This window comes from Camellia sinensis, chromosome 6 (genome assembly GCF_055761805.1).
Source record: "Camellia sinensis isolate YWXY chromosome 6, ASM5576180v1, whole genome shotgun sequence".
NCBI lineage: Eukaryota > Viridiplantae > Streptophyta > Magnoliopsida > Ericales > Theaceae > Camellia > Camellia sinensis.
The window spans coordinates 149,386,061-149,398,082 of NC_138966.1; the positions used below are offsets into that span (position 1 = coordinate 149,386,061).

General features: G+C 31.2%; 1 protein-coding gene across 1 annotated transcript; it reads right to left on the reverse strand.

The window, feature by feature from the left end:
- Positions 1 to 5,548: 5,548 nt before the first annotated feature.
- LOC114305307 (U3 containing 90S pre-ribosomal complex subunit) lies at positions 5,549 to 11,252 on the reverse strand. The gene is made up of 6 exons (XM_082872690.1): positions 10,869 to 11,252; positions 9,640 to 9,835; positions 9,439 to 9,511; positions 8,614 to 8,663; positions 6,072 to 6,185; positions 5,549 to 5,902 (listed from the first exon to the last, which is right to left on the reverse strand). Exons 1-6 carry the CDS (start codon positions 11,146 to 11,148, stop codon positions 5,776 to 5,778), a joined length of 840 nt encoding a protein of 279 aa, XP_082728816.1. The 5' UTR covers positions 11,149 to 11,252; the 3' UTR covers positions 5,549 to 5,775.
- Positions 11,253 to 12,022: the final 770 nt, after the last annotated feature.

Here is a 12,022-nt window from a genome sequence, read left to right on the forward strand (position 1 = left end):
TTTTTTGTTGGATTTAATTATTTTGGGTATGTTTGGTTTGTGTTTGAGAGATGTGTTTTAGAGATAAAAAGTACGAAAATATGTTTGGTTTGGTTTTTTTTAAAAGATGTTTTGAAAAATTATTTTGAGATAGAGTTTTGGAAAAAGTGATTGATTTGATGTGTGTGAGAGAGAGATTTGTTTAGAAAACTTGTTTGGTTTACAAGTTTTGAGAAATTTTTTTGAGAAAATTTGTTTGGTTTGGTTATTTTTGAAAACTTATTTGTAGAGAAAATTTCCCAAATTTTTTTCAGAAAATCAAACCAAACGAGCCCTTTATTTTTCTACTTTCGTCATGTTAGCTTAGCTTGACCAACGAGCCGATTAGTCCGCTTGATAAGATAATTAATAAAAAAACAAAGTATTATTTATTTATATTAAATATTTAAAAAATATATAATAATTAATGAAAAAATATAATCCTATGATATTTTATAACTATTTTATCATTTTTTCCTCACCTCAATTTTCTTCGTCTTCGCCTGGTCATGTCGGGCCGCCTCAAGCCCCTTTTTTATTGGGTTCGGACATCTTTGTTCAAAATTTTGAGCCGGTGGACTTATTTATTGCAGTCTATTGCAAGGGTTCTTTTGAAAAATAGGTTAGAAGTTACTTTTTAATTTTTAATTTTTAATTTATTTTTTTTTATAAAAAAATTTAAAAAATAATTTTTAACTATCTTTCTAAAATACTTTTAAGTTATGTTAAATTACACAACACTGTTATATCTATTCTATTATTAAAAGTCAACACTAATTTTGGTGTCATGAAGCCCAACTTTTGTCTCCAGAAGCTTTTGTCACCTGTAATTAGATAATAAAAATAAATAAATACATCCACATCCTCCCCACCCCACTCCACCCCACCCACGTTCCCTCACATATCTCAACCAAACCAATTCTGAACTTCCACAAACACCTTTTTTTTTTTGTTACAGATCCACAAACACCTTTTCAAACGCATATTCATCTCTAACATATTTAAGACTATTGTTTTTCACAAATAAAAAAAAAGAAGACAGGGCAAGACTATTGTTTCTCTTTGATGGTAAGTAATTTAAGAATCATTAATTTTTATATTTTCATTGATTGAAATTTTTATTTTTTCGTTTTCCATATATGTTTTGTTTATATATTCTGTAAATTGTTTAAGAATTCTAAATTTTTTATTTTCCAAATCAAATCAAAATCAATTCGATAGTTCGAATGGTTTCTGGTGTTGCGTGGTGGCGTGTGTGAGAGAGGGAGAGAGGGAGAGAGAGAGAGAGAGAGCGGGCGGGGAGGTTGTTGTACAACGAAAAATGGTTGTTGGATTGTTGTGTGTGCCGGTTTGATTTTCTAACAATATTTTTAGAATTTATTTTTTAAAAATTAATATAAAAAGACTATTTTAAAACTATTTTTGTTCTCTCAAGAATGATGGCAGAGAAAGTGTAAACAAGACTATTGTTTCTCTTTGATGGTAAATGATTTAAATATTTTCAATTTTAATATTTTTATTGATTTTATTTATTTATTTTCATATATATTTTTTAAATTGTTTAAGAGTCTTGAATTTTTTATATTCTCAGTCATAGAAGTTTTTGTTCTATTTTGTTGATCATGTTGACCGAAAAAATAACAAATAAAACAAAATTTAAAAAAAAAATGTAGACGTTATAATTTGAATTTTAAACTTATATTTTCATGAATTTTTTTTCATAGAAACCGCCATATAAAAATCTACGGTAGCGTTTGGTTGTGTTTAGCCTCCGTTTGGGAAGTGGGTTGGCTTTTTGGCTTTTTGGCTTTTTTGGCTATTTTAGCCTGGGCTAAAAAGCTTGGTTTGGGAAGGGCTTTTTGGCTTTTTGGCTTTTTTGGCTTTTTTTGTGAGAGAAGAATGTAATGATTATGGGTTGGATGTGATGTTTTGTTTGTTATGGCTAAAATAGCCTATTTTGTTTTTTGTGGCTAAAATAGCCAAAAAAGTCTGAAAACCATCTTGCCAAACAGAGGCTAAATGTGATTTGAGAGTATGAGTTGTATTTTGAGTTTGTGTGTTGTGGAATTATGATTTGAGTGTAGAAAATTTGTTTGGTAAAGAGTTTTGAAAATAGTTTTGGAAAAGAGGTTTGATTTGAGTGGGGAATTATTGATGTGACATTTGATATGTGATACAAAAATTTACAACTCATAACTAAATATACAATTCAAAATTATTTTAAAGCACATAAAAAATTAAAAAAATTTCAGAAAATATTTGTCCCGATTATGTAAATCAATTGCAAAAAAAAAAAAATAAAAAAAAATAAAAAATAATCTGGAAATCAGCCGGACATCCGGGTGGACATCCGGGTGGTCTACCGGGTGGTCATCCGGGTGGACAAAAAAGGCGCCTGTGCATCAGAGTTCTCTCTGCAGAGTGTAGAAAATTGATTTGAAAACAAAACCAAACATCATACTCCAACACACGGGTAGAAAATTGATTACAGAGCACAACCAAACAGAGCCTACATGTTTATAATGTGATTTTTTTTTTTTTGAAAGTTTTATTGATGGAAACATGTAGACATTATGATGTGAAATTTTTCAATTTTTCTTTTTATTTTTTATTTTTATGGATGAACCAATTCTCTCTCTTAAAGTCTTTATTTGTTATTTGGGTTCTAGAGTTGCGTTTATATATCAATTGTGATGAATTAATTCTTCACTTTTTTTTTTTTCAGTTCTTTCTCTCAATTTTTTGGACTGAAACTTTTTCTTTCTCAATTTCTTTTTATTTTATTTATTGTATTTTTTATTATAAAATATCAATTGTGATGAATCAATTCTCCACTATTTTTCCATTTCTTTCTCTCAATTTTTTTTGACTGAGTTTTTTTTTCTCTTTCTCAATTTCTTTTTAATTTATTATATTCTTTATTATGATATATCAATTTTGATTGACCAATTCTCCTTCTCTCAAACTCTTATTTGTGTTTGATATGTATTACTAGCTAAAACTTTTTCTCCAATTTTCTCTCAATAAGAAGTTATATTATAAGATAAGGAAATTTTAAAATATTTTAAAATTAACAACAGAAAACATATAGGATAGCTATAAGATTATGCACGAGTAACAAATAATTTTCAATTTATTTGTTATATCAGATAAGGTTCAATTTATTTGTTTATTTTTTATACTTATTGATTAACAAATTATTTGTAGATAATAAGAAGGTTTCAACAAATATTAAAATTGAAAAAATAATAATTTAAGATACCTTGAAAAATTATGTATGAGTGTAGTTTTAAATTTGATTCAGCAAATAAAAAATAAATTTATAGATAACAAGGAGGACACCAAAAGTTATTAAAATTAAAATTTCAATTTATTTGTTATATCTGATAAGGTTCAATTTATTTGTTTATTTTTTATACTTATTGATTAACAAATTATTTGTAGATAATAAGAAGGTTTCAACAAATATTAAAATTAAAAAAATAATAATTTAAGATACCTTGAAAAATTATGTATGAGTATAGTTGTAAATTTGATTCAGCAAATAAAAAATAAATTTGTAGATAACAAGGAGGACACCAAAAGTTATTAAAATTAAAAATAGATATTTATTTTTTATTTTTTTTATTTTTTTTGGTTGTGTGTTGAACAGATCTGCCGGGGATGTTTCGGAGTCGAGGAAACCCGATCCCCGTTAGGGGACGGGGGCGGGGGAGGTGAGGGGTTCCCCGTCGGGGATCGGGGGCGGGGACGGGGATTTTTCTATCTTCGGGGATCGGGGATGGGGAGTGTCATCCCCGGTCCCGGCCCGGCCCGTTGCCATTCCTATATCCTATACAATAATAAAACTACATAAATTGTTAATTAAAATATATATTTAATATCATTAAAAATTATTAATTCTTTTGATAATTTATTAATAAAAGGAATAATTTGTTATGTAAAATATAATTTTTATAATCACATGGGATAATTCAAATTTTAAACAAATTGGAAAGAGTGTATTTGTAATTTACTCTATAAGTTATAAGTTTAAAACTTAGTAATTAAAAAACAAAAATTAAAACTATTTTTTAGATAATTAACTCATAAAAATTATTATTGTCTAATAAGTTATAATCAAAAACAGTACCAAGTAGTTCAAAATTTTTAAATTTTTTGTTGTACCTGATTGATGTCATTAAACTTAGATCTATAATTATTTAAACAACATGATTTACGGCTATCGCACTTTCATTTCATACAATTTGATGACTTGAGATTGAGTCATGCATAAGATAATCAAATTTTAATGAGTTAACTAAAACTACATTGTTTTGTCACACTTTGAAACAATTTTGTAAATGAAGAAAAATGATTTTAAACTAGTAAACAAATCTTTTAATGAAACTTAATTAATATGTCCAGATAATTTAAGTGCACTTTTTAACCTGTATTGACCTTCAAATTTGATTAAAAATTCATTTTTTACAAACCAACACTTTCACAAAGCTATTTAAGGGTTTAAGCCTTTGAATAAAATTGCATTGCATGTAGACTCTCATTTTTTTTTAGAGGATTTTCAAAAAACTCGCATACTCTGTAGTTTAGCAAAGTCAAATTTTGACATAAAGTTTAACACACCATTGATGGAGGGTTTTTTGTAATGGTATAGTTAAAAATGACTGACTCAATAATTTGACACACTATTAGAGATGTTGTAGGTACAATAAATATCATTGGAAATCAATCAAGCTTGCTTCAAATTAGGCTTTTATCATGGCACGAGCACGCTAACCAAATGTTGTTAACTAGTTGGCAGTGATCAAAACTTATTTTCCACAAGAAATACATTAATATTCTTTGACATGGCTTTAAACAGTTTCTTTAAAATTGTATTGATTTTCATATGATGAGTGAATTGCAAAGTGTGGCATGAAAAATGAGCTGTCGACATTTGGTGATGTGTACAAGGGTTTACTGGGAAGAAGAGACCTACTGATATGTTTAACATTAGTCCGAGTCTCCATCACTTTGCTAAGATGGCTTTGCCTGAACAAATAGCAAGCATTGTTGATCCAACATTGTTTCAACAAAGAGAAAATGGGAAGGCAAGCTCAAGTATCAACAACACTCAGAATCATAGCTCTCCTAGGCATCCACGAATTCAGGAGTACTTGATTTCAATACTTAATGTTAGAATTGCCTGCTCACAAGAGCTACCAACAGATCGACAGGCCACAAATTGATTTTTGTTGGGTAGTTGATATACAAACAGGAAAAATGGTGTGAACTGGAAAACAAAGTGGTGTGCAAATAGAAGCTCCCACTTGCAAATGGCCAGACGAGGATTACGTGCCATGGCAATACTACCCTCTAACTCCATGCACAACAAATTGCTGCAAAACACCTGTGTTGTAGATTCAAATATGTAGAGGACCATGCAAAGTATTTTTGTCAAAATAAGTTAATTCCTAGTTTATAAAACCCTATTAACTATCCTTATTTTTGCACACACCACCAACCCAGAAAGCACGGCCACAACGGTAGCTTCATGTGAAATCATATCATTGACTTCACAAACCCTAAAAGAATTCGAGTCAATCATCCATCCTTATCAGATACTTTTGCAACCAGCAGAAGTACAGAAACAGGATAAATCAGATTACATAGAATGGAAAGCTAAATATAAACTCACTTCTACAAAATTACTTGCAACAGACAAAAATTTGGATGCCAACATGCACAACAAAGTCAGCTACCTCAATATGCTGTTATTCAGTCACCAGTAACTTCTTTGTTTACCTCGGAGCTAATTGGTATCAGCCCATAGAGACAGATACGAAGATCACCTTGAACTAGTCGTGGGTGCAAGTAGTTCTTATACAAGTCCCAGAACTCATCTCTGTCACACCACACAAATAAATGAGAAACAAATTAACAATATTTATGACAAAGACGTGGTTGTTCTGGATTCTAAATTAACAATGTTTAAGAAAAAGAAAGAAATAACATACAAGATGACAATGGTAAAAGGAAAACAGGGACAGAGATTGGTAAACTTATAGTCAAACCTGACTTGAGGAAGTGTGAATAAGGAATAACCCTTAACATCAGTTTGCATGTCAAGCACAATCACTGCTAATCGTGTTAATCCCAGTGCCTCCATATCAATCAATTTCTTGATCCTAAAACAAATTTGAGATTTTACAAAATCATTTTATACAACTTAATAGGTTAATGAACCCAAACGAAAAAGACTAAAAAATAAAGATAAATGATATTTCACTTGTCACCACAACAGCATAATCGACAAAGTAGATTGAAATGCAAAGCCCGCTAATTAAGGAGAAAAAAAATTATAAATTAGATCTGCATAATGGAATGGAGAAGATCCATTCCAAAAACACAAATGAACAAAAAATAACAAGGTTCTTTGTTTGGGTGAACAAGGAAATAAATGTACAGGAAGTAAAAAGGATGAGAGTAAGTTGGCTCCTATGGCTCAAGTCCTATAAAAAGAGGTCTTCCCCTCCTTGGGCAGCAAGCAATTTTCAAAAGATAAACAGTTTCTCTATACAGCAGAGGCACTCCTCCCTCGGTGTCACTCTCTCTCTCTAAGATTGCTTCAGCTCCCTCCCTCTCCAACTACAAAGGGCAAGCGCCAGCTTAGTGACAACTATGATTTTCAGAGGACTCAGAGTCTGTCACATCATCAATGACCGCTCACAATACAAAACCGAACAAGTTACATAAAAAACAAACACAGGAGTAGTAAACTAAACTAAAAAGAAGTTGAAATTTATATACAAGGCAACATGATACAACTTGCATGCATAAACACAGAAAAACTCAAGGATGAAGATAAGAAAATACCAAATGAAGAAACCTAAATTTGGCATGTAGGTTTGATCAGAAAGGGTAAGAGAATCACACCCTAGTGCAATGCTTGCAGCACTATCAATTTATCACTCTCACTTCTTTCTAACCTTATTCCAACTAAAATACATTGCCTCCTAAATTTAGCTACCAAAACAAAGACTAGTTTACTTACCTATCTCAAAGACCCAAAAATAATCAAGGACCTCGACTGTAACAATTTGAAAATTTAAGTTGTCCCTTAAATTTTATATTAATATTATTTAATTATAAATAATTTCAAAAAAATAATTTTAACTTTATATTATTATTCGAAATTATTTTATGAGTATTATGATATTTTTATTATATTTTTCTTTATATTTTTCCTAGACTAAAATACACTGAAATGTAACATTTTCTATACAACAAACGACTTGCGTCCCAAGCAGTCTTGCTCCACACGCCTTCTTCACTATATATATAGCTATCCATCAACAGCATTCTCATCAACACTCTTAGTCTCTCTCTCTGCCTCTAATTGTTTGGTTTATATATAAAACTTTGAGTTTAGTTTGGAGGGTTTAGTGAGTCACGGTGAACGAAAGGTAAAAGTTAGAATTAACATTAAAGTGAGTTATACTATACCTTGAGTCACCATAATCTGTTTTACGTATATTTTGAGTTATCATAGTTTATTTTATGTAAATTGTATTTTATAAATTATATTAGCATTTTTAATTTATAAGCCTTATTTTATATAATAAGGAAAACCCGTGGATATAACTATTTATTAAAATATGTTTTGAATAATTGTTTTGTAAGTATCACCACGGGAGTCCCATGTCTTGGTGGACTTAAATAACCAATGGCCCTTTGATTAGTCACTTTGTGACCCTCTGTCTATCATGGATCCACTGACCCTCTAATTTTTGGTGTGGAGCAAAGTATTGTACGGAGCTAAGTGTTACACTATTGTGAGAGCCACCTCTAAAGTTTGTATGAGCCACCTCTTGAATCCATACATCTGTTCTGTTCCGTACCGTGATTATGATTTCTGATATGGAGCAAAGTGCTGTACAGAGCTAAATGCTACACTAAAGTGAGAGCCACTTCTAGAGTTCGTACGAGCCACCTCTTGAGTCCATACATCTGTTATGTTCCGTTCTATACCATGGTTATGATTATGTTGTTTATATGACTTCTTTATTATATGTCAAATGATCTTTGTATTATATACTCTATATTTTAATATCAAGCTTTGTTTAGCCAATAATTATCCATGGTGAATTTTATACCCTTATGCTCTTAGTATAATATTTCTCTCTGCCATGTGCTTATAGCTATTTATCAATTCTCAGGAAACAATGCAAATTTAGACATAGCTTCTGGAGAGTCTTAGACGAGGGGATACGGAATAAACACACAACACTTTAATAGTATTTATAATTCTATTCTTCATATGTAAATATTGGCCTTTTTGGTCAATAAATTTTGTTATAAAAATAGAAACTCCAATGATTATTTTGGTACTTTCACTTAAATATTTTTTCCGCTCGCGTTTAGTAATTTGTTTAAGAATTGACCGGAGATAACTTCAGTTACTAGCCATCACGATACTTAACCCTTGGGTACGGAGAGCGGTTCGTGACATTGACAGACTAAATGGGTAACCTTCCAGCCAAAGATGCCTTACAGAGCCAAATTGCCAATGCCTTCACAAAACATCAAATAAAAAAACAAACTAAGATCACTTACCTGCTTGGTGTCCCACTAGCAATATTAACACGGTTCTTTAAAAAGGACACCTACATCAAATTAAAAGGAATAATGATAAATAAATGCATACGTTCTAAATCTACTCTAATTTAATGAATAGAAAGTAATAGAGAATGAGGAGGATAGTTTAAAAGTTGTATTCAAATAATACTTTCTTTTTGGTGCACGTCAAAATAACACAGTTACAAGTTCGTGAAGGCCTAGAGAAAACATTTTTATAATAATTGTGATCATGTCTTCAAACAAAAAAAAAAACAATTGCTCCCCACACATAACAAAAACATGGAAACTCCACTTACCAAAAAATATATAAATATAGAAATAGAAAACCTAAACATCATGATACTGAAATTAGCTTTTCATTTTAAATAATCAACTTACAAAGAGGAATGGGTGGGTGTACAGTGTGAAGAGGTTGAATATGGAGTTAGTTTTGGGATTAAGGTGGGTGTAAAAAACATTTAAAATTTAAATTTTGTGAGTGGGTACAAAAAGGAGGTGGGTGTCGAAAGACACTATAAGTGTGTGCATTTAGAAACTCTCTAATACTATAGTGATTAAATCATCATAAACCCTGATGACATTCTCATCTTTATCCACAATTGCAGTTACCAAAAATTTTCGCCAATGGTACTGTTGTTTCTTCCTAACTACTCCTGTATCAAAATATCCTCATTTTCAGCTATGTAAACTTTTTTAAACACAAAAAGTATTCAACTTACATGCAATATTTTAAAAACAGCTCTTCACTTTAATATCCAGATCTAGAACTAACATAAATTGCATAGAAGGTAGAGACACTACCTGATCATTAACCTTCATATGCTTTGAAAATAGCTTTGCAGCATGGCATTCTTTGGTCAAAGCCTGCAAACCCCTAAAGAAGCAGAACATATTCTTTAGTCATAATTACTCAAAAAGGTTGGATAGAACAAGTGTGCCATGGATCCTTAGAAGGTTCAAATAATATTTCTATATCAAATAAATAGGAAAAAAGCATCACACCTAAGAAGTTCTAATGATCTCAAGGCAGACAAACTAATAACAAGAAGTGCTGGATTCCCAGGATCAATCTTTCCTTCCAAGATCTGTTTTCCACAAAGCAGTTCTCTCCAGGATGATCCAAAAGCAGCCTTCATATGTTCACCTAAATTGTTAGAACTTTGAGCCAGGCCTTGAGATAGCTTGAGAATACATTTATCTGCATAATCCAGGTAAACTGAATGAGTAATTTATTACCAGAGGGAGATGTATATATCTAATTATGTAAAAGAGTAAAAGCATTAAGGAACAAGAATTACAGATGCAACCAAAGCAAGAACTTGAGTTTTTTGCTCTAAACCATAATACTAATTGGGGGTGTTTGTCTGAATTGACTGAATAAGGGGGGATTGCACTGCAATGGACTGTTAGTCCTGAGATGAATAGTCTTGAAATGATATGTATTTGACTATTAGTCAGACTTTATTTTCTAACAAAACAAAGGACTAGTAAATCTATTAGACATGGAGTCCAATCCCATGCCTCAATCCCATGAAACAAAGGCCCCTGTAATTGGTAAAGCTTATTGATTAACTTCCACCAAAGGCACCATGTACCAAGAGTCAGTATTGGACTGGCAAAGCAAAGCCAAATATGTGAGAGCTTATATGTTTTCTTAAGCAAAACCAGCAATCAGACATGCCCTAGTTGGCATCTCATTTTATAGATAATTTATAAGAATTTCAACTTGGCTAACAATACCATGCCATCTGATTGCATCCTTTAATTACTAACACACACATGCATTTTTGCACCCAATTAGGAAAGTACATTTGAAATTGAATTGAAAATTTTTACCAAATCCTCTGAATCACTCTTCCAATATCAGCTCAAGTACTAATATTCAAAATGGTGGACTCATACACTTATCCTAAAGTCATTAAAATCCTAGTCTTCTACCCAATTTATTTTTATTTTTATCTTTCACTTAAATTCAAGTCAATTTCTTTAATTTTAGCCAAAAACTCTTTCATTTCACAACCAATCCTTTTCCAATGCCTCTCATCACAGTCAGTAAACTTTCAATAAATCAAATATAGGACATAAAAATTTAAAAAAAATATTACTTGACACCCCCCTTGTATCATATTAAAACAATCATAACAAATGTATAGAGAGAGAGAGAGAGAGAGAGAGAGAGAACCCAAATTATGAAGCAAACAATTTGATAAAAGAGAGAAATAAAAAACCACCAGTGATAGATTCGAGCTCGAGGGAAGAGAGTTGAATGGCATTGGCTGATTGATATTGACCCACGAAGAAACTCAGCTGCTCAGCCGATGTAGCCGCCGCCGTAACGACGCTGTGATTGTTGTTTTTGGTTTCATTGTTGTTCTTCTTCTTGTGGGACGTGGTTTTGGTCTTCTTCTTCTTCTTCTGGGGTCTATTGGGGCCGAGAGGTAGACGCTTTCGTTTAGGGTTTTTGTTTGGGAGGCTGCTTTTTGAACGCTTCTCTTGCTTCCCGCTGCCCATCTCTCTCTCTCTCGTCCTTGCTCTGTTAGCCTGCAAACCCCCCACAAGTTAATTTATGGGTCGGGTCGAGTCGGGACAAGGAAGAATACTCCAAGGCACATAAATAAAAATTAAAAAATGATACATGCTAATATAGTAATATAGCATTGTTAAAAAATATGAAATACCAATAAATTTTAAAATGTAATTTATAAATTGTTTAGTTTTTTTTTTTTTTATAAATTCACAAGTTTCATTAAAATTTAAATTACACAAAAAAAGTGGTCACTTTCATTCGGATTTAATTTTTTAGGAATAAATTTGGATTTATTCACATGTAAAACTACATATTTGAGCAATCCTCATTATATAAGTTTTGAATTTTTCCTTATTTTGGAACAAATTCTACATTACGAAAAAAAACGTAACACTCCAATGCAATACATCCTCTAGTATATTTTTTCCAAACGTAAAACTCTAATATAACACAAAAAAATTCCTTACGATGTGTCTGGTTGGGAGATTTGGGAGGGATTTGGAAAGGAAAAGGAAAAAAGTGTGTGCAACTATGTGAAATATAAGTATATTTTTTCACATTTCACATACCTTTTCCATTTCCCTTTCCAAATCACTCAACCAAACACAACATAGTATATTTTTTCCAAATGTAACACTCCAATCAATATAATTCCAAACATAATATTCCAACATAACACACTCTGATATAACAAACAAAAAACACTAAAAAACTCATGAATGTATTTTTTTTCCCAAACGTAACACTAACAGTTTGAAATTATATATTTGCCCAAAACTTACTAGGGAATTTTTATACTTCTTTTTGAATAGTTTGAAGAATATCATATTCTTTTAGAATGATTTAAAGAATCACACA

Bases quoted from the DNA above. Each gene is read 5' to 3' on its own strand.
- LOC114305307 (XM_082872690.1), bottom strand. From the start codon at position 11,148: ATGGGCAGCGGGAAGCAAGAGAAGCGTTCAAAAAGCAGCCTCCCAAAC. The intron at 9,836-10,868 runs GTGGTTTTTTAT...TGGATTATGCAG, and splicing joins CGAGCTCGAATCTATCACTG to ATAAATGTATTCTCAAGCTA. The intron at 9,512-9,639 runs GTGTGATGCTTT...CTGCTTCTTTAG, and splicing joins AGATCATTAGAACTTCTTAG to GGGTTTGCAGGCTTTGACCA.